This window comes from Podarcis tiliguerta (genome assembly GCF_965153285.1).
Source record: "Podarcis tiliguerta genome assembly, chromosome: 7".
NCBI lineage: Eukaryota > Metazoa > Chordata > Lepidosauria > Squamata > Lacertidae > Podarcis > Podarcis tiliguerta.
In genome coordinates, this window is record NC_139540.1 from 57132399 (window position 1) to 57154610 (window position 22212).

The following is a 22212-nucleotide window of genomic DNA, read 5'->3' on the forward strand; positions in this document are numbered from 1 at the left end:
AGCAACTAATCCACACCTAATGACCCACCTAAGTGGGATTCAGGAAATCACTCAAGAAATCACTCAAGATATCCCTCAAGTAATTAAGGAACAAAAGAAGAAAAGGCACACTAGCCTGGGAACCTCCTCTCTGCCCAGAACATTGGAGGCTATACACCACACCTCCTCAACAGTATTTATAGGAACTCAAACACTGAGATCCTGCTCTGTTCCAGTAACAAGAAGCCGAAAGCACCAGCCTGAAGATGACGAGTGAGACCTCGTCGAAACGTCGCCTAGACACCCCAACTTTTACACGGGAAGACACCCGAGGACACCAAAACCTGCATATATATATATATATATATATATATATATATATATACACACACACACACACACACACACACACACCTCCAGATCCTGAACCAACAAAAACCAAACTCTGTGCAAACCCCAGTTCTCCAGATGGTTTCACAAATGTAGAAATCCATAAATCTTCCTTTCATGTTTCTCATTTCTGAAAGCGTTTTAAGTATTTATCTATCCCTTCCCTCTTTTCGGCTAGCCTTTGGGTATGGGGGCTTGCAAACCCCCAGCCATCTCTTTTTAGCTTGCAGTCTGTACTTTTGCACACTCTGTTGGAAACAGCCCATCTAGTCACCAGCAAGCTCCAAGCATGACTTCATCCTTCAGAACAAATTGCTGTGAAAAGCGCTACACAGGAAGGAGGGCTGTAGGTCTATTTTTAAACACACTGCCTGTCTCATAGCTCAAAAGAGTGGTAAGAAAAGTTCAATCATTCAGGGCCTCTCAGTGTATCCTCTCTCCCTTTTGACTAGACCTCCAGAAGGCAATTCCTTTGCTAGGAGAGCGGGGGTGGGGAAAAGACGGAGAGAAATCCTGAGGAGGAGACAGAGTCCAATTATACTCCATGGCCATAATCCAACGTAAGAGGACGGCCTGCCTAATTCTGTTTGGGGTTGGGCAATTCAAGCATGCAGGTGCTCATAGTCTACAATTTTGTTGCACAGCAGGGCTGCCTCAGTGAGGATTGCTTGTTTGAATTCTACCCTCACATCAACCAAACAGAAAGCCAGCAGTCAGAAAGTTTATTTCCCACCTCATGCCTGACGACGTAAACCACTGATTTCTACACTGAAGGGCAGTGGCATAGCACGGGTTGTTGGAGCCTGGGGCGGGGCAAATGTTGCGCCCCCTTGGTGTACTGGGCAGCTGGGGTGGAGGCGTGTGCCAGGTGGGCACATGGAGCCCACGTGGAGGGTGAACGGAGCCTGCCTCCAATGGGCTCATCACCCGCTGCCTCCATCCACCTGCTTGCTAGACAAAGCCACCTGCCACCGTGCCTCAGCTGCCAGGGCTCTGTACCTGTCCTGGAGCCATGCACCCCTTCAAAAATGTGTGCCTGGAGCCATGCCCCCCTGTCCCACCACACTATGCCTCTGCCAAAGGGTGATGTAACATTCGCATTTTGTAGATGTCACAAATGCAAAACACAGAGCATTATCCAATGCACTCATTCTATTAGGATTTCTGTTTGTGGAACAGAACTTGTGGATGTCCCAAATCTACTCCAGAAGGCTGCCCAAGTGGGGGGGGGGAGACCCAGAACAGATGTTGGAGGGGGAGGGAGAAGGAAGGAAAGTCCCAATGTGCAGCCAAAGTCATTGTGATAAGAGAACGAGTGAATTGGATGCCACCCAATAGTTTTCAAAAGTCAAAATATTTTGAACATGTGCTTGGGGGAGGTCATTGCTCATAAAATGACTTCTGCTGATCACTGTGTGGAAGTGATGTGTTGAAGCGAAAAGCAATAAAAGGCATATTTTAGGGGAGAAGAACTGGGGCTTTCCAAACTCTATCAGCCCCAGCCAGTGTGGGAGTTGCAGTCCAGTAATATCTGAGATGCTACAAGTTCCCTATCCCTGCTTTTAGGGCAAGGATATATGGGGAAGCCTGGTGTCTGTTAGGAAACCCTACCTCACGGCACACAGTGTGAAATGCTATCCAAAAAGCATGTGGTATTACATGTTGATAAACTATTAAGGGAACAATCCTACAGCAAGATCTGCTGAGATGAGTGAGGGTAAGATCTACCAGATCTCTGGTTGAGCCAGAAGGTTCCCAGCACAACCAGGCTACACTACCAAGACTCCCCATCCTCAGACAGAGACATGCCAACCTATCTCCACCATCCTGCCAGATGGCTGAGCTGAGCCTGGTGGATATTAAGCTGGTGCAAACCCTGAAAAGGGGGTTGGAAGGGACTTAGGTTGGATCCTAAGTGAGGTTTTCCATGAGGTTTCTGAAACAAACATTGCACACATGCATTTTGATATGTATGATTGGAGTGGGACTGTGCTAAAGTGGGTTAACAAGGATTTGGAATGAATAACATAGCTAATGACCTGATATATTTTCAAGATGGTGGAAGGGATGATCCCTAGGGATTTAGTGAGCTGTTTGGAAAAAAGAACATCCTAAATGCTTAAAATGAATCCTTAAAGACCAACACATATACAAAATGGTTGCTCTGCACCAATCTACCCCCAGTAAAACTAGTCCATGATTACCATTAGGTATCTACTTTACTGGCAATAATAATAACAATACTATTGCGTTCCCTCCACAGCTTTCAACGTTGCAGGCCTCCCCATCCAAGGTCTATACAGAGGAAATATGAAATGTATAAGAAGATTGTGAAGGTGAACAAACCCTGCTTTGATGAGATGCAAAAACATTCATTAGAGCAGTGGCTGAAGACGTCGACACTTATTTAATGAATTTTTAAACTCAAAACTGTTAAGCAGCAATCCTATTTAATGCCATTGACCTTTAAAAGAGTAGCTAGCTCTGGGTTATGCTCTTGCTAAAAAGGACACTGTGGTTTCTATCATTTCCGTGTCTTCTTATGTGTGAGTGCAGAGACATGCTTGCCTTAGACAGCAATTATGGACTCAGGGAATCTCGATTACCATTTTGAAGGGCCACCCTATGCGTACTTTGCAGTGATTATTCTTTGCTAACAAAAGGATCAGGGAAACCTGGACCACACAGCTACTGCACTTGGAGGAACAGGCCATTCTCATATCTGTCAACACTTGAAAAACCAGAAGAAATTGATTAGGCTTCTCCTTCTGACTTCAAGCTGGTTCCAACTTCACACTGGACAATAAGCCAGTTGTTATGCACTTTAATAAGTTAGGTATGTTTTTAGTGTGCATGTACTCATATATGTTCTTGTCTTATAAGAGACCTTTATTGCCTCCAGTCAAACTTCTAAGTACAAATTTTTTTTCTTTTTCTTTTTTCTTTTTCCATATAAACTGCTGCTACATTTCTACTTTAATGTACCTCTGCTTTTCAAAGCATGCCAGTCCTTAATGCACTTAATCATGTATTACGATTCACTGTTGTGCCCACACTGAGAGGAATCCTCTTTTGATTCCTCACCAAAGTAAACATCACAGAACAGCAGCCCTTGGCAAGGCACCAACAGCCAGAACAGGGGAATCTGGGCGCCTCAGAGAGCATGGCAACCCAACCTCCTTCTCAAAACACAGGTAGCACTTTTAGAGAACTGAAGGTGGCAGCTCAGCACCCAAAAGTCCTAGGAAGCACAGGCACTTAAAGGTGCAAGCTCAGTCAGCTACCAGATGACAAAGTGCCCATATGAGAAACAAGTGCTCCTCAGGAGTAAATGGATGCTCATGAGCAGGCATGTCCAAACACGGCCCTCCAAATGTTTTGGGACTATAACTCCCATCATCCCTAGCTAACAGGACCAGTGGTCAGGGATGATGGGAATCGTAGTCCCAAAACATCTGGAGGGCCAAGTTTGGGGATGCCTGCTCATGAGTATGCTACTCCTTGTGAGTGGATCAAATCCTCATGGCCTGCAGCTGTGCTCTGAAGGATGAGGCTCAAAAGCCTTTAGTTCTAGGCACAGAGTTCCAGGACAATGGGTTGGTACCAGCTCTCTGACTTGTGCATCCCTGCCTGGACACAGACACATTGATTTCGGCCTTTACCTAGATGCTTGTGCTACCCCTGCATCAGATGGCATTTCTGGTGTGGTTCATTGTTAACTTGCAACTGTTCTTCCTGGGCTCCTCCTGCACCTGGGATGAACGTTTAGCTTAGAAAAGAACATTCTGCTACTAGAAAGATGCAACAGGCAATGCTAACTTAATCACAGGACTTGGCATTCCAACACTTCAAAACAAAGTTGCCTGTAGACGTATGTCAAAGCCCAAGATGCCAAATTGCCTCAGAACTGAAGGAAACAGCACTTATCCAGCCGGTTTACTATAAGTGTGACCTCAGTCTGGAAGAACACACCAAGATCAGTACCAAGCCAACCACAGGACTAACGTCTCTCTGGGCATGCGCTGGCAGCCTGTATTCAAGATAACAAAGGGGGTGAAAGAAGCTTGAGCAACTGATCCCATGATAGCTGGGGGAGGGAGAATACTAAACAGTTATCAGGATATTTGGGCTAGATTGGGTAGAGGGTATGCATCCCTCTACCCAATCTAGCCACCTGGAGCTACAGAGCGTGTACAGTTCCAAAACCCTGTTCCTTTTTCCTCATTCTGAATTCCTAGACTGGCCATCTAGCTTTTAAAACACCCATACCTCTGAAAGTAATCCCTCCAGCGCCACCAGAGAGTTACCATAATTGCTCTACTGAACTTTATTCAATAAACCAGGTGTTTTTGCCTTTTCATCCATAGGGGAGTTTCACTTGTTTTCCCCCTGCTTATTTAGTTTGGGTTTTTCACATAATGCAGTTAGAAGACTGGTTAGCTGAAATCAGCAAGGGGCAAGGAGGTTGGAGCACTGGCTTCTTTGTAACTTCGGCTAACATTGCCGGTGGCCTTGACCATACTGACTGTAGCTGATGGGAGTCACAGGTTCTCCAACCTTGCAGCAGAAAGAGGTGATGGAAATCTTTGGAGTCTCTGCACTCAATGGATGAAGAGCTTAATAGTGTCTTTAACAGGTTTTCCATTAAACCACCACCCTTGTCACTGGAACACTGCCTTAGGAAAAGGAGATCAGAGCTAAGAACATGGTAGGAAAGATCTATTACTAACTTTTAGCACTTATCAAGTCAAGGCTGTGACAAGGGGACAAGCAGCTTAGAAGACAAGAAAAGTTCTGCTGGATCAGGCCAGTGACCCATCTAGTCCAGCATCCTGTTCTCACAGTGGCCAGCCAGATGTTTGTGGGAAGCCCGTTCCCACTCAGTTCTGCAACACTTACACCTCACACCAGGTTCTGGACATCACTTAAGATTACATTTCCAGATGCTTCCCGTCTGCACAATTCCATGACCATCTGTTCTAGAGCACACTCCTCCTCTCAAATGCTGTACAAAGATCTCACTTAATTTGGCCCAAATGGACGTTCTTCCTTAGTGACTACAGTTTCAGGGCCTGAAATGGTTTGGCTAGAGGAGTTCCCAGCCAAACAGGGTCCAGCAAACATTGCCACAAGAGTGAAACACTGCAGTGACATTTTGTGCTGGCTGAATGGTCAAAGCCTCTGCTTCCCTTGTAGTGAACGCAAAAGCTCTCGCACTTGGTTAAATCCCTTGTACATACGACACCTGCCTTCAATCTTTGATTTGTGTCCCAGGAATGGCCAACAGGCTACTTTTAATGTTAATGAATTAAGATCTAGTTCTCGGTTTAACTTTGTACTTTAGTAATTTACCTCTTTGGTTTGCAGCATGGTATATGAGACACACTTCAGTACCAAAAAGGTAAGAAAAATCTGAATAATTTCTCAACCTCTTATAATAATAATAATAATAATAATAATAATAATAATAATATTCAGCATACCACTGTATTTCCTTCGCTTGGGGTTTTTTCCCTTGAGTTGTCGCACTGACCTTTGTGTACAGCAGCAAAGTATTTATTTATTCTTTATCTGTCCATTCTGTGACAATCGTTTTGAAAAGAGACTTTTAAAATGTCAAGATCCTTTATGTGGAGAGGGGTGAGGGGAGGAAACAGCTACTTGCTTTATTTACCAACACACACACGTACACACATAAATCAAACCAGTCCCCCCACATTCATTTTTTATGAAAGACCCAGATCTCAGAGATTATGGTGAGCAATTAGAATGGAAGAAGCAGACATGACACAGCTGGAGTTGTTTTAGATAAAATCGGAGTTAAAAGGTCGGTATAACTCAAGGTATATTTCCTACTGCTTACATGTAGGGTTCTGTAAAACCAGTTCCTGACCTTCATTCAGTTCAAATTATTTTATATTCTGAAAGCTATGTGGAAAACCAGCCTTACTGACAAAGTAAGCAAATCAGGGATGAATCCAAAATAAAGGCACAGATTATTAATCTTCTGTCCTATGATAAACAATTGTGTAAAGGTGATGCGTGGGAGATCATAAATGGGAAGACACCTCAGCTCTGTTCATGCATCGGACATTACTGTATTCAGTTTGGCAGGGCAAGGGCTGGTTTTAGGCTCACGCCAACATCATACCTCCTTCCTTCCCAAGCTGTATGGGGAAGAGCTCAGTAATAGAGCATATGCTTTGCGCACACAATGCCCCTGGTTCAAGCCCATCATCTGCAGGTAGGGGAGATCCACATCTGAAAGCTGGGAAAGCTCCTGCCAGTCAGTGTAGGCAACCCTGAGGTTGATGGGCCACAGTTGCCTTGGAAAAGGCCCAAATGTGGGATTAGATGCTTGCTTGTTGTGTCAGCTATGCAACCATGCCAGGGAAAGGATAGGGCACCCTTGGATCTAAAGACATCTTGTTACCTAGACATGCCCACAGATTTAGCCCTGGAGCTGATGTCATTAATTTCCCTTCCACTGAAGTCAAGGGGAGAAGAGGGGGGGAAGTGGTATGACACTGCTTGACATGTACGGTGTGGCTGTGGCTGTACCTTCCAATGCCACCTCCTGTTCTAGTGTTTAACCCAAGACATCAACTCTCTTGGCCCACTAGCTTTTGCTGACAGGTCCAGAGTTTCACCTACCTGCGCAAGCAGTTACGAAATCACTACGGATTCATAGAGTTCTGTGTATCCCCATTGCGTAGGTCCGGGTGGAAATATTCATTAAACTATCTGAAGTTCTGGACATTAATTGAAACGATTGCTTATTCATTTGATTTCCAAAGCTCTTTCATACGTACTGGGAAAGAAGATTTGGAAACTGGATGAGAGGTGTTGCTGGCTGATATATGCACACAGATGGCTCCTGCACATTAAGGATGCAGGAAGGGACGGGGAGGGGAGAAAGGAGTACAACATCTTAATAAAGTTTCACATCTGGCAATGAAATATATTTTAAAAGTTCAAATATTAAAGTGGCAGTTGTGTTATTTGCTGTAGCGCAATGTAACATGCAACACAAATCATTTCCTGAGGGCAGGATCCAGAAACAGAATTCTGAATGACTAGGGTTGCCAAATAATAATAGTAGTAGTAGTAGTAGTAGTAGTAGTAGTAGTAATAGTAATAGTAATCACCCTTCCAAAATGTTTTTGCCTACTATTGTGCCTTTTCCAGCACAGTTTCAGTGAGTTCCACAGCAAGTTGGGTATAAACCCCACAAATACCTCATTGATTTCTTTCTAGCATCTGCTTTTCTTGCCATATACTACACTGTTCTTGCTCAATTTGCACTGACTTCAGATTTATTTCTGGGCCCAATTCAAGGTGTTAGTCCTAGTTAGTGTACTTGTGGTTCTTTATTAGTTGTTCCCCCCCACACACACACACACAAAAAGTGACTAACACTAAAAACAAGTATACAAACAAAAGTAAAACAAAACAAGAAAACAAAAATCCAAGCTAAACTGCTCAACAATAACATGTGTAAAAGGGCTGATCCAACTCAACCCAAACCACTAAAAAGACGAACAGAGGAAGAGGCCACACACACACTTTAGTCTCAAAATTAACTTCCAAAAGCAAGCTAAGGTGAATAAAAATGTTTTTGTCTTGTTGTCACTAAAAACAGATAGTGATGGTGCTAGCCATGCCTTATTATATCTGAAGCATTTAATAGTTGAAGACTACAATATTTGAAGGTCTGCTTCCCTCCAAATGTACCTGACCATCAGGTAAGGAAGACTGTGAGATGGGGCCTTTTCAGTGGCAGCCCCCCTGCCAATTGTGGAATTGCTTCCCAAGCAAAGTTAGACTTGCTGATTCTGAGTGGTCAGTTTAGATACTGTAGTTTTACCTGGTCTTTAGTGTGTGTTTTGAGTTTTAACTAATTATGGTTTTGTCTATCTGTTTTATTGAGTCTTTTTAAGTGTGTTGGTGTTTAATTGTTTTCAGTTGACTACTTGGACTCTTCTTAAAGCTGAAAGGCAGTATAAAAATATATGTACAGTACACACTGTACATACCTGTATACATCTATATATACATATACATACACACTGCATCACATCTGGTATAATATTAAACTTGTTTGTTTAATATCCCTGTCCTCTGACCTCATTTCATCCTGGCTCCTCCTAAAGCAGCCCAATTCTTCCGTCCCATTAGAGTTTCTTCTGTCCTGTTCATTTCCTCCTTACTTCCCCCTGCTTTCTATAGTGGTTTCCCTTCTTTCCCTCTTTCAATTAAAAGGGGCAATATTTTATTTTATTTTTAAAGAATGATTTACTTTTTTCTAGTTGAGTAGCTTACTTTCCCCCAACTGCCTGAAAGCAAATCAGTAGGCTTCTGCCAGGTGTGTGTGTCACACAAGGACATTACTTTCACTTGTTTTCCTGAGCTATATTGGTCTGTTGTGCAAAAGAAAAGCCTCTGCAATCTTATTTGAGAGTAATCTCTTAAACCCAGTGCATAGGATGGAGAATATTCTGTAGGGAATATTGAAGCAGAATATTGAAGATTAGTTGATTTAGGATACCTTTGTCTCTCCACCCATTATCAGCTCTCACTCTAGCCACCACCAGTATGCTGCCTCCAACAGATTATTCCTCAGGGAATGTGGCCCTCAGAAAAAAAAGCTGACCATCCCCGTTCCAGACCTTTCACATATAGAATCCAAAGACTTGAGTAATGTTGGCCAATGGCAGCGCAGCTTTCAACTTGTAACAGATATGTGTGTGATTCCATCTTATCTTGATGCATAGACATTACAGGTTCAGCTGCAATGACTAGTTGAAAGTTGAAATGATGGCAGGGCAGGCCTAGTCCTTCTGAACCCAAAGGTAATTAGCAAGTTTAGTAAGTGTGTGTACACAGCGTAGTGCTTCACCCACCATGCCTGAAAAACATCATTCGATAAGAGTGTTCAGCTCATGTGAAACAACTGCTGGGCCAGCATCACAATACAGTCACTTTGGACAGCACATTCAGAGAAGGCACCATATTCCATACTTCACTTTCCATCTCTGTATGTCATTATAAAAACTGTGTTTCAGTATAGAAAAAGGGGGCATCATTTTATGCTTTTGGGTCCTGGTGTGAAATTGTCTAAGGTCATTATTTCAACACACACCTTTGTTCACGATCAATATTATTTTCTAGTGGGTTTCTGTGTGAGGAAGGATTTTGTGAATGGCCTAAGTCATGTGACAAACTAGTTTGAGTCAACCCACTGATTCTAAGATTTTTCACTAAGTGTTCATCTGCCAAGCAAAACCATACAAACCCACTGGAGCTATCAAGCACTGTTAACTTGAATGTGCAAATGGTTGTGAGCACCCACCTTCATCCTCACTGATTCCGCTGATAATATTTGCTCAGTTGTTAACTCTGCACAAGTTCTGTTTAGCCTGGAAAGGAAGAAGAAACCCAGACTATGGGACATTGTTGTTGTGTGCTCCTGGTGACACCCCACATACAGTCTTATACACCAAAAGATAGATTGCCCTGCTGTGCACCAGCTGCAGTTTTGCAATGGACTTCAAGGGGAATCTCCTGCAGAGATCATTACAGTTGTGAAGGCCTAAAGCTCAAAGGCACAAATTATGGCTTCAGTGTGTGGTTGCAGAACAAGAGACTGTCACCTTCTCACCACATAGAAGTGATGAGAAATAATTCATCTATTCCATATCCCGAAATTCCCTGGTGAATCCTGGCACAGCCATCCCACACTGAAATTCCTTTTTAGCCAAATCTTATATTCACTCTTCAGTTTTATTATTGGATTTGGCTTCACTGAGCTCACACACTTCAGTATCCCGGCTATAGCTAGAACCTGCATAAGAATGCAAACTGAGAGATAGAGGCACAGGGCTACACGTCCCAGGAATAAATGATTCCTTACATCAAGTTTCTTCCTGCTCATTTAGGACAGTATTTGACACTAGTCCTACACAGAGTAGACCTGTTGAAGTTAACAGACATGCTAAACTTAAGTTCATTAATTTGGATGGGTCGACTCCAAACAGGATCTAGCTGAATACAACCCTCACCTATCACATACAAATAATTATATTATTTTCTCTTAATTTTTATTTAAAATACATCAAGAGACACATCCTTCTCTTGAGGTGTTAATCTTATAGTTGATTATAGTTGACCCTCAGAATTTGACTAAGAAGATGTTGAATGGTTATCAAATGAAGATCTAAACACATTGCTGGTTTAGGTTATTTTTTTCTTTCCCATTTCTTAATAGAGAGTTAAACTTCACTATTTTAGTGTACAGTGTTCTTATGACAAGTATATTTTAAAGCACATCCTTTGCATTTCTTCTTCATAAATATTCTATGTTCCCCAATTTCCAATTTCCGTTACCCGTCTGATCAATTTTGGCAATGACGTAAATTTTAAGGTGAATTAAAAAATATCGAGGACAGTTATAGTTTACAGGATTTTTAAAGCAGGGCATGTGTCTACTCACTCTTTTAACCAGCTTAATTAACTAGTATCCTTCCTGGAGCCCACAAACTTTTGATGAATATGAATAGGCTTATTGATGTTTGTAATTATGAACTTTGAATCCTGTTGATGAGCAAAGAGACCAGCAAAGGGGGAGTAAATCTTGCTGCATTTATGGATGGGCATCAAAGTGTATATAAAGATGGAACCTAAAGGTGACAGCAACTAGATATTCCATCTTCTGTTTGATAAAGCAAGTCAGCAGAGATGGTTTCTACCATGACCAACAAGAAGTTTTCACTGAAAGGTACGTGTTTTGCCACTCTTTTGGCCTTTCTCTCATTTAGATTAAGGGGAAACTTTAAACTGAATAAATTTAAAATCACTCGTAATAGGCATGCATAAGCACACTGTAAGTCATTTTGCAGCCTCTGTAAGAACGCAGGGAGGGAATCTTCTTAGAACTTTTGCACAAACTCTTCTAAACATACTGCACAATGTCACACTGTGCACTAGAGAATATTCTGGTGGATCATGATCGATTTAGACCCTCACGCTATACTTGATGCATTTTCCACGAAGGAGAGCATTGATTCTTCTCAATTCTTATAGCCGAACAACATATTAAACCATAATTTGCTACAATTATGCTCTTCCTTGAAATATAATGAGACATAATGTAGCATCATGCCTTCACCTTGCTGCAACCCAAGACTTGTTTGGTAACAGAAGCAATCTAATGTAACAAACCGTGCACTTCTATGCATTCCAAAATTAAGTCCCACTGAGTTTAGTTTAATTTACTCTTATGTAAGTATGCAAAGGAATTATCTGAGAGTATAAAAACTGCATATGGTGTAGCTTTTCATTCGGCTCAGCAATGTCTCTCACCTTCTTCTTTTTTACTCAAAAAAGATTTCTAGTGAACTCAAAAAATTGTTCACAACTTGATGGTGTTTTCATTGGTATTGATAAAAGCATAGCACCAATGTTGCTGTTTGGATCATAACTGTGCAGTTGATAATGACCAATCAGTCCCAGTAGAAGTCTTCCAGATTGAGGTCTAAGACTGGCTTCACACAAATAGCCAGAACACAAGACGTTGAAAATTGTGTGTCTGTACTAATATCAGCAGATAAACATAATTGAGGTTCAGAGCAGAGGAAGCTATTTTATAGCAGGTCAGCCTATCTGTCAACACAGACCAGTATTGTCTTGTTTACTCTGACTAGTTATGGGTTTCTAGAGTCACATTAAAGGAAAAGGGACTCCTGACCATTAGGTCCAGTTGTGACCGACTGGGGTTGCGATGCTCATATCACTTTATTGGCCGAGGGAGCCAGCGTACAGCTTCCGGGTCATGTGACCAGCATGACTAAGTCGCTTCTGGTGAACCAGAGCAGCACACGGAAATGCCGTTTACCTTCCCGCCGGAGCGGTACCTATTTATCTACTTGCTTTTGAACTGCTAGGTTGGCAGGAGCAGGGACCAAACAACAGGCGCTTACCCCGTCACGGGGATTCGAACCGCCGACCTTCTGATCAGCAAGTCCTAGGCTCTGTGGTTTAACCCACAGCGCCACCCGCGTCCCAGAGTCACATTACCTATACCTTAACTTTCTACTGGCAATGCCAGGGGTTGAACCATGGGACCTTCTGCATGCAAGGCATGTGCTGTACACCTGAGCTATGGCTTCTCTTAAGAATGGACCCATATCATAGTACATTTATTATAGACCTGTGCCATAAAGCATAGTTTAGGCAAATATAAAATCAAAACATTTGCGTTTCACCGATCAGTTTCTTTGCTGCACACTTTTTGCATAGCAAAGGTATGGGAAGCATTTTTAAGCAACATACAGATTTATAAGATATTAAAGATTTGGAAGAGGGTCCTAAAGTATAAGCAGTGTTTGCAGAACTACCTTCCCAAGGCATCCAGGAGTCTTTTGAATGCATTCCAGTGTGCGAAAGTTTTTTTTGGTAGTCCCGTTACATATGCAGAAGAGTTTAAACGGCACAGCTGCTGAAAATTTGCAGACATAATCCCAGGACAATCAAAATCTTGGGAGTGACCCCACCGCACTCCTTCAAATTTAATTTAAACGCCATATGTTTGCAGGGAAGGAAGCAACCCTTGGGAAAAGCCAGAAAGAAAGGGGCGCAACCTATCTTTCCACACTCTTCCATTTATGCAAACACAATTATATATCTATAAAAAGTTGGTTTCGTCACATATGGTGGTTTAATGAAGTTAAGCATTAAAGGAGGAGGCAGAATAATGTGGAAAGTTTCCCATTCACTTTCTGGACTTGATGGGCACCTGATGTTGTTGTTCTTGTTTACCTGAACAGGTGTGTTGCTGGCCATCCTGGCGATTACTAACGTGTACCTGTCAAGGAAGGGTGTAACATCATCACCTATTTGTCCCAATGGGTCTGACACTTGCCAGGTCTCTCTTGGGGATCTTTTTGACCGTGCTGTCAAACTCTCACACTATATCCACTCCCTGTCTTCGGAAATGTTCAATGAATTTGTAAGTACCCAAGCCTTTCTTGCCATATACTTTCCTACAAAATGAACTCCAACTAAAAGACGACATGAAGAAATGGGGGGGGGGGGTAGAGACTCTCTAGCAAAGGGGAATCAGTGGCTGCCTTTCTGTTTGCTTCTGCCTCCCGTTCAGAATAGGAAATTGCACAAGTATGGTGCTAAGTACTGTTATGATTATTAGGCGGTGTTTGACTAAGAGATGCTCAGAGAAATCAATGGGCTTTGTATGCTATTTTTAGACAACCTTTCATCCTGTAGGACCCCAGAGTGATGTGCAAGTAAGAATATAAAAGCAAACAATAACATTAAAAACCACAACATCCAGCCATTCAGCAGTAGATATGAAAATGGACATCAAGGCTTATGCCACCCTCAATATACCAGAGTGAAGAACATCAGTGCCTACAGTCACAGGAAGAGAGTTATAGCTACCTTAAGTCCACCAATGCCAATGGGTCCTCTCTGAGAATGACTTGGTTGGGTACCGCCCAATATTTGGAAAGGCCAGTTGGACAAATCTACCTTGAATGTAAACTGTGGTACCTTGCTTCTCAAATTTAATCCATTCCGGGAGTCCATTTGACTCCCAAAACCGTTCAAAAACCAAGACGCAGCTTCCAATTGGCTGAAGAAGCTTCCTGCACCCAGGAAGCAGAAGCCGCGTCGGACGTTCGGCTTCCAAAAAATGTTCACAAACTGGAACGCTTACTTTCGGGTTTGTGGCATTCAAGCCAAGGTGTGTGTGTGTGTGTGTGTGTGTGTGTGTGTGTAAAACATTTCTTCACCACCCTTCATCCAAAGATCACAGGGCAGTTTACAATATAAGACCATACTCATATGGTAGCCAAGTATGATTGAAATAGGAATAAAGATTCACAGGTTCTTTTGTGTATCATCATTGAAGCCGTGTAAACTGTCCCAACTATATTAAGTCTTAATTAATAATCTTTACTTTTTCTAAAGCAGTATTAAGGATTGAGGAGAAAGCTATACACACTTGAAATGAATTTCAGCAAGATAGTGTATTTAAGGCTTCAATTGCAGATGAAGGAATGCAGGAATAAGGATTCAGGATTATACTTCAACATATACCTCAGCAAGCAAAGTTCCTACACACCTTAAGACATCTTAAGTTTAAGAAGTGGGAGTGAAGTAGGTTAGGAGGTCTTCTTCAATAGGTCCAGCGTACCAAAGGAAAGAGTCACTCTTAGGAGGCACAACAGCAGCAACAGATGGGCGTGACTGAATAAAACACTGCCATTTATACACAGAAACCATTTAGAGGAGCAAAACAAAGTAACAAAGGGTTTTCTGAGTGGAATGCTTTGTAGGAGAGAAGCAATTAAAAGACCCAGGCACTAGAGTTGCTTTGGAGTTTGGCAGAGAGGTATTGAGAGAGAAATGTTCATCCCACACTACTCAGTGGGATCACAGTCTACGGATCACTTTACAAAACAGAGACCCTCTTATTTATAAGCAGATTATGGAGAAACCTGATCCCCAAAAGTGATTCTTTCCACAGTACAGTTTAAAGCAAATTACATTTGACACAGTCTTAGAGGGGCGTGTAATAAGGTTCTGATACGAAATTAAAGTCCTGCATAACTGAAGGATACATTTCACACGAGCAGCAACTGCAAAGAAGAAGTAACTTCTGATTACGATTTCTTCTTACTACTACTGATTCTTCTTTCCTTGTTATCTACTGTACTAAGTCTGATTTTTCTTATCTTCAGGATGAACGCTATGCTCAGGGCCGAGGGTTTATTGCCAAAGCCATTAACAGCTGCCACACTTCGTCCCTAACCACTCCTGAAGACAAGGAGCAAGCTCAGCAGATTCATGTGAGTTCTACCTATTTGAATGCAAACAGAACAAGGAACAAGCACATGAGTAGCTTAGACTAAAAGGTCTCAATGACTCAGTCCAGAAGGAAAGGAAGACCACATTAAGTGGCCATAGGGAAGTCTTGCAAGGCATTAATCTACAAGGCATTAATCCTTGGCTGGATCCAGGGCCATGATTATTTTAATTTAGTCCCCACTGTAATCAGTGGGACAAGTTAGCGATACCTTGGGTGGGTGGAGCCAGAGGCAAAAAGCAGGTTTGATTTTGATTCTATTTTGATTCATTGAATTTCTGTGCCGCTTTTCATTCAAATGAATCTCTAAGCAGCTTACTAACAATAAATAACAATAACATAACAGAGCATCACAAACGCAGCATAAATAATATAATTAACAAATCATCAATGAAATATTTACATTTATTTAACAAAACTGCAACTAAAAAAATAAGCTAAACACCACAATCACAACAAAAGTCATATTATATTAACAAATCAATACAGCATTTAGAATCCATAAAACAACATTAACAAAATAGCAACTAAAACAACAACAAGCTAAGCACTGTTAAATTAGTAGACACACATGCCATACCCCCAACACACTATTCAGTTCATAAAAAAGACACATCATGCCTGTTGTTAAGTCAGCTTTGCCGGATGCTGCGCTGGCTGGGGTCCTCAGGTAGTGAGCCATCGTGGAGACGGTGGGCGTACTGCAAGGTGGATGTTACCTCCGGGTAGCCTGCTCTGGCTCTGTTGCCCACGTTGCTCTCGGTAATTGGAAGATCCATTCATAATCAAAAAAGTCTGGGGCGAGCCTGTCCCTCTGGAGTGGCGAGGTGGAGCAATGGATGGGATGCCTACCTCTCTACAGTCAGCTATATTCTAGCCATGCAAACGTCATGTCTCAATCTTCCATCCTGATAGTAAGCAAGAGGCATCATCACAGTGCAAGGGGACATTCTTGCTAGGCAAAAGAACTTGAGGACATGAAAAAGTGATGGTGAGGTTGTGGCCTGGGGTAGATGTGTGGCCTGTGGAAAGTCCCAAAGCCTGTTCTTCAGGCCGGATATCTCTTCTGTTCCAAGGAAAGAGATGTGACTTTCTGGTAAAGGAAGGCAGGAATACAACTGACAAAGGCAAAGAGAGAGGAAGAATGGTGGATACCAACTGTCAAAAGTGTATAGTGTGTCATATAATTTCCCCCAGTATGTTAGCTTCTAAAATTTAATGAGCATCTTATTAAAATAATAATTATTTTTAAAGTAAGTTTCTAGTCCATACACTTGTCAAGGTAATTAGAATTCACGGGAAAAATTTTGGATGTATTTGTAAATGCTGAAGTAGCACATAGCACCAAAGCTGTATCGATTCCCAGGCAATAGTTTTCTTTCTAAGTTCCCTTTATCCACTGAATAATCTGCCTCCTCAGAAACCAAGCCATGAGACACAGCCCTCTCGCTATTTGTATTGGCTTAGAGAGATGATGTGTGAGCATTTGAACTTCGCAGTGTTGAAGTTCTCCCGACCTAGGGAGCGCGAAAGGGTTCAGCCGCAGGGTACGTGTATTTTGCCACAGTAAGCAAAGTGAAAAGTGTTGGTGTCGACATTAGAGAGGTCTCAAGGGCAGCAAAATGTCTAGGAGGATCCCAGGAAAGAAAAAGCCCCTTTGATCTTCCGGCTCACCCCAAGCAGTGGCAAAGTTTCAAAAGAAATCTCCCCAGAAGCAAAACACTTCAAAGGGGAATCAGACCCATGCCTGGGCATGTTTGCCATGCTATACGTAGACATAGAAATGCTTTGGATAAGGTATTAAGTGGCCTACCACAGATTTCATCTTCCATTATGTTTTCAAATATTTTCCAGATCCTGTATTTCTAAAACTGTCTCATTAATGCTTAAACTAATCATCAGATTAAAGGGCATTCCATTCAACAAGGCTGAACAGAGCAGTGTCTACCAGCGCTGGAGAGTGCATGGACAGTTTATTGATAATGTGTACTTAGGGGATTCTGTCACACAGTTAGCCCGGAGATATTATTTCCATTTATTTATTTTAAAAAATATTTCTCTACCACTCTCTCATAGAATATCAGGGAGGTGCACAGTGCATATATGAAAACATGCAAAAGCCATGAAAAATGGAGTAATCGTTAAAGTAACTGGTTGGTCAAAAGGATTTAAACAGCTGCATAGGCCTGTCAGCATTTTAAAAGTCGCCAGGAAATGTTTGGAAGTCAAAAGTAAGAATGCCTACTGAATCTCTCACAGCACAGGACCAGTGACACTAAATGCCAGACTTCTGGAAATACTTTACAAAGTCTTATTGATTGGTTCTAGCGCTGTCTGGAAGAATGGCGAACAGACAACAACAACAATAACTGTTGCTGTCGTTGTTTTCTATCCTGCCCTTCCTCTTGGAGGAGCCAAGGATGGCAAACACCAAAACAATAAAACAATTACAGTTAAAAATGAAAAAGCATTATTTAAAACCATTTAAAACCACTAAAATATGTAAAACAGTCACATACACTCACAGCTTATAATTTCAGGGTTGCCAGGAGACTTTACACCAAAAAATGCCTATGTAAATAGGAACAGACACATCTCACCAGGAAAGGCATTCTACAAATGGGGAACCAACACTGAGAAGGCCCTATCACAGGTCAACATCAACCAAGCAGCAGCCTATAGAGTGTAACCACTAATCCAGCCTCCCCTGTTGATCACTGGAGCCAAGCTGGTTGGTATCGAGGGAGATGCTCTTTTACGTACTTGGGTTCCAAGCTGTTCAGGACTTTGTACACCAGTATGAAAACCTTGAATTGGGCCCAGTAGCTCACTGGCAGCTAGTGAATGATACATGGTCCCATTGGGCTGCCCCACTTACCATCTTAGCAGCTGCATTCTACACTAGCTGTAACTCCAGACAGTCTTCAAGGGCAACCCCAACCAGGGTGCATTACAGTAGTCCTGGCAGGAGTCCAGGACAATTGAGGTCAGGCTAGAAGACTTTTAACAAATAAGTTTTAAAAATGACTTGCTAGGATTATTTGTCTCCTGTGTAAATCTTGCGGAATTGTTTAACAAAATATAATTTGGTTTTCTAATGTGCAGCATGAAGACCTGCTAAATTTAGTGCTGAGTGTTCTCCGTTCCTGGAATGACCCTCTGCTACATCTGGTCTCGGAGGTCCAAAGAATCAAAGAGGCTCCTGACACCATTCTCTGGAAGGCCATGGAGATTGAAGAGCAAAACAAACGGCTTCTGGATGGGATGGAGAAAATCGTTGGGAGGGTACGTAGAAAGGACCTGGGAATTCTTCTAGCTGCATAGGACAGTATTCTGCAGAATCCAGCATTCTCAATTACCGTATTTTTTGCACCATAACACTCACTTTTTTCCTCCTAGAAAGTAAGGGGAAATGTCTATGCGTGTTATGGAGGAAATGCCTACGGGTGGCATGCCTACGGATTTTCCTCCTCTAAAAACTATGTGCGTGTTAGGTCGGGTGCGTGTTATAGAGCGAAACATACGGTACTCAATGAGCCTGGACACTCTCAGATGGTCAACCTCCAGGAACTGGAAAATGACAGAAATGACAACAAGGGGTGATAAGCCCTAGATTGCATATGTCCAAATGGGGGCAAGTTCTATCATTCATTCTGCCAGTTATCCAGGCTTCTTCTTCTTTTTAACACCCTTCTCTATTTCCTTCCCTTGGACTAATTACACAGTATCAGGTGGAGCACTATAGCAATCTTATTCTTTCATTTAATAATAGTGTGTTCTAGGAAAGGCTATACCCACTATTCTATAATTAACATGTCTCTTTGGAGCACACACTCTCTCCCCCCTTTACGTTTCTAAATCAGTGTTTTTAGGGCCTATTGCTCAATTTGAAAACAGGCAATACAAGTTGATCATAACTTCTAGATCGGTGGCCCACCAGATGTTGTTGGATCCCCCTCCCAGCCAGCACGGCCAATGCTCAAGGGTGGTGGAAGCTGTAGTCCAAAAACATCTGGAGGGCCACAGGTTCCCCACTCCAATTTGGATGGTTCCCTTCACAGGAAACAAGGTAATGTTTTCATCTCGTCCCTACTCCAGATATTGGCTCCAATCCAACACAGTTAAGACTATTCAAGCCTATAGATTTCAGGAAATTAGGAAAACTGCAACCATTTGAGTGCACAAATGCTGCTAGCTCCCAAAGAAAAGTCAGTGTGCTTTCAAAACAAGGCAGCTATCCTTTGGACAAAGGAATTCTAATTTGAGTGCTATATTTAAAGTTCTCTTCTCATGCCTGAATACTTCCATATCACCCAAGGGAGTCACTGTTTCATCATGAAAGCTAATAGTACGGCATTCTATTTACAGATACATACATATAAATCCTGGGAAAGCACTTTGCACAGCAGAGTTGCAATGTAAATGAGTAATAATCATGGAGATCAATTCAAGTGGTTGAAGCATGAGCTGTTTCTTTCTTCTTTTACTGTCTGGAGCAAATATGTAGTTCTCCCTGTCGAGATGGGGTTTCCCCCCGCAATTCCATTTGGCTTTCTTAAAACCTAAGCAAGGATCTTCTCTGATCTGAAACAAATACTGGTCAACCCTTTAAGTGTTAATGTTGTAATTCTCTAAATATTGGTCTGATACAGATCAATACTGATCTGATACAGACATTGTCTCTGGGATGCTTGCTAACGATACTCATTTTTCTCTTCTTCGTTAGGTTCACCCAGGTGACCTGGGTAATGAAGTCTATTCGAGGTGGTCGGGGCTGCCATCTCTGCAGCTGGCTGACGAAGATTCTCGCCTCTTTGCCTTCTACAATCTGCTGCACTGCTTGCGCAGGGACTCACACAAAATTGACAGCTATCTGAAACTCTTGAAGTGTCGCCTCATCCATGACAGTCACTGTTGAGCAATTGGAGCTAGCACCTAACGCCTTCAAAAGGACCTGCTCTTAGCCTCATTGCTTTTCACTGCCCATTGCAGGCCTTACGCAAAAATTCATCCTGTGGTACAATATTTATGTCCATGTTATTTTTCCTTTTGTGAGGTGCAAACCATTTGTTTGTGTCTGAAAACTCTCAGAAAAGCCATTCTTTTCTGTTAAGAGTACATTACTGTCTGCTTTAATCACAGTGATATGCAAACCATGCAATAAAAACATAAAAAATACTGAAATATAAAAATATGCTTGAAATTGAACTTGGTTTTGCTTCCTCCTTTGGTTACCAACATCTGGGGAATTGTGGCCAGAGACTATGGAGCTTGTGTACAACTGATGCTCCACTCAGCCAAGGAAACTAAGTGCAGATATATATTTTTTTCCAGAAGCTGTACTGTCTACCATCAGGAATATCAGAAACTCTTCTTTGTAAAGAATCTGGGTGGCCAACAATTAAGGCAAGAATAGACTGCGCTCAGTTAAAGTATATTTTAAAAAATTGCTACAATGCCTACAGAGCGTTTTCCTGCTCTGTGCTATATGGAATTGGATGATAACAAACTCTGGAAAGCAGCTTATCAATATGTCTTGGGGTAGACTATTATTACTATCCAGAACAGAGCTCTGCTTTTACCTTGAATAACTGCCAACAAAGGGATTGGCTCTTGTGGGTAGAATCCAGAAGGGACCTGCAAATAATTAGAAACATCAACTTTCCCCCTTGGTATTAGCTCTTAAGAACAGAGCATTTTAGAGCTAGTTATCTGTCCAACTCTCACCAACTCCCTTAAGAAACACTTTTATTGAGCTGTGTTTCCAAGTGATGACCACTGAAGTCTTGGATAGGCACTACAGTGGTACTTTGGGTTACAGACGCTTCAGGTTACAGACTCTGCTTACCCATAAATAGTACCTCAGGTTAAGAACTTTGCTTCAGGATGAGAACAGAAATCACGCGGTGGTGGCGCAGCAGCAGCAGCACGGCAGCAGCGGGAGGCCCCATTAGCTAAAGTGGTACCTCAGGTTCAGAACAGTTTCAGGTTAAGAATGGACCTCCAGAACAAATTAAGTTCTTAACCCAAGGTACCACTGTACAAGGTCCCATACACAGACAGATTTTGCATTTGTGGTCAGCCTCAGGTGGAAGACATCACTCACCATCTGTTAGCATGCCCTTTACATAGAGACCCAAGCAATCACTTTCTGAAACCTTTGTTCACAAAGCAAGCAAGCTGGAACACCCCAGCAGAAATGATCTTGTATATTTTGAGTGACAATAATAGATTCGTAGCACAAGAGAGTGGCCCTCTATGCATTGACTGCAAAAAAAGAGGGGGGGGGGACAGGAAAAAGGAATTTGATGAAATCACTATAAACTGTTGTGATGATTCAGTGATTCAGAAGTTTAATTTGAAATCAAGCTGGATTTGAGTTTCCTTGTGTCTCTGGTAACTTCTCACTTACATCATGGATGCTGCTGGCCAAGGAAACTCTATGGGGATTATACAGTGCTGGTTGGATCCGGCTTCCAGTCTGTATCTCTGGGTTGACCATGGCAGGGGATGAGCATCATTTTGCCCTTTCACTTTAACTGAGAAAATATCCACAGTTTCTAACTAGCTCTGTGCCAGACTCTGGACTTACTCTGAAAACAAATGGGATGTCCAGATACCTTTGTGGATTGTGGCTGAATCATTTTGCTCCCCCAAAGTCCCCAGACAGGGTCTTTGAAAGTCTGATTCACACTACCCAGGCATATTGCACTTCAGCCTTCACACCGGTGAAGGACTAAGGGGCAGGCAGAACATGTATTGCATGGAGAGACCAGGCTTCCAATTCTACCAACAAGGCTGTCTTGTACCTTGGTCACTCCACCCTACTCTACCACCCAAGGCAGGTGTGTGCCAGTTTTATTGCAGAAATGCATACAAAGCAACCTCAGTCATGTGCTGGAAACAGTTTTACTGGGAGCTGTGCAAACAGCTAAATTTAGTTCCCATACTAAAGGAGC

At 42.3% G+C, this 22212-nt stretch overlaps 2 protein-coding genes across 25 annotated transcripts in view; one reads left to right on the top strand and one right to left on the bottom strand.

Moving 5' to 3' along the window:
• Nucleotides 1-22212, bottom strand: part of LOC310681456 (uncharacterized protein) — a 370382-nt gene that overhangs the window by 59077 nt on the left and 289093 nt on the right. For 2 of the 24 annotated variants that reach the window (XR_014513305.1, XR_014513306.1), the window contains exon 7: nt 9722-9788. The exons of the other annotated variants lie outside the window; for them this stretch is intronic. The gene's annotated coding sequence lies outside the window, so the exon portion shown is untranslated. The remainder of the gene's footprint in view (nt 1-9721; nt 9789-22212) is intronic. 24 annotated transcript variants of the gene reach the window in all.
• PRL (prolactin) lies at nt 10832-20445 on the top strand. Its single transcript, XM_083449221.1, has 5 exons — nt 10832-11146; nt 13194-13375; nt 15129-15236; nt 18359-18538; nt 19980-20445. The coding sequence occupies exons 1-5, from the start codon at nt 11107-11109 to the stop codon at nt 20169-20171; spliced, it is 702 nt and encodes a 233-aa protein (XP_083305347.1). The 5' UTR covers nt 10832-11106; the 3' UTR covers nt 20172-20445.

What these genes read in the sequence shown, in the direction of transcription:
- PRL (XM_083449221.1), top strand. Translation starts at nt 11,107, where the DNA reads ATGGTTTCTACCATGACCAACAAGAAGTTTTCACTGAAAG. An exon ending in CAAGAAGTTTTCACTGAAAG is followed by an intron (nt 11,147 to 13,193) that starts GTACGTGTTTTG and finishes TTACCTGAACAG; the next exon opens with GTGTGTTGCTGGCCATCCTG. An exon ending in CGGAAATGTTCAATGAATTT is followed by an intron (nt 13,376 to 15,128) that starts GTAAGTACCCAA and finishes TCTTATCTTCAG; the next exon opens with GATGAACGCTATGCTCAGGG.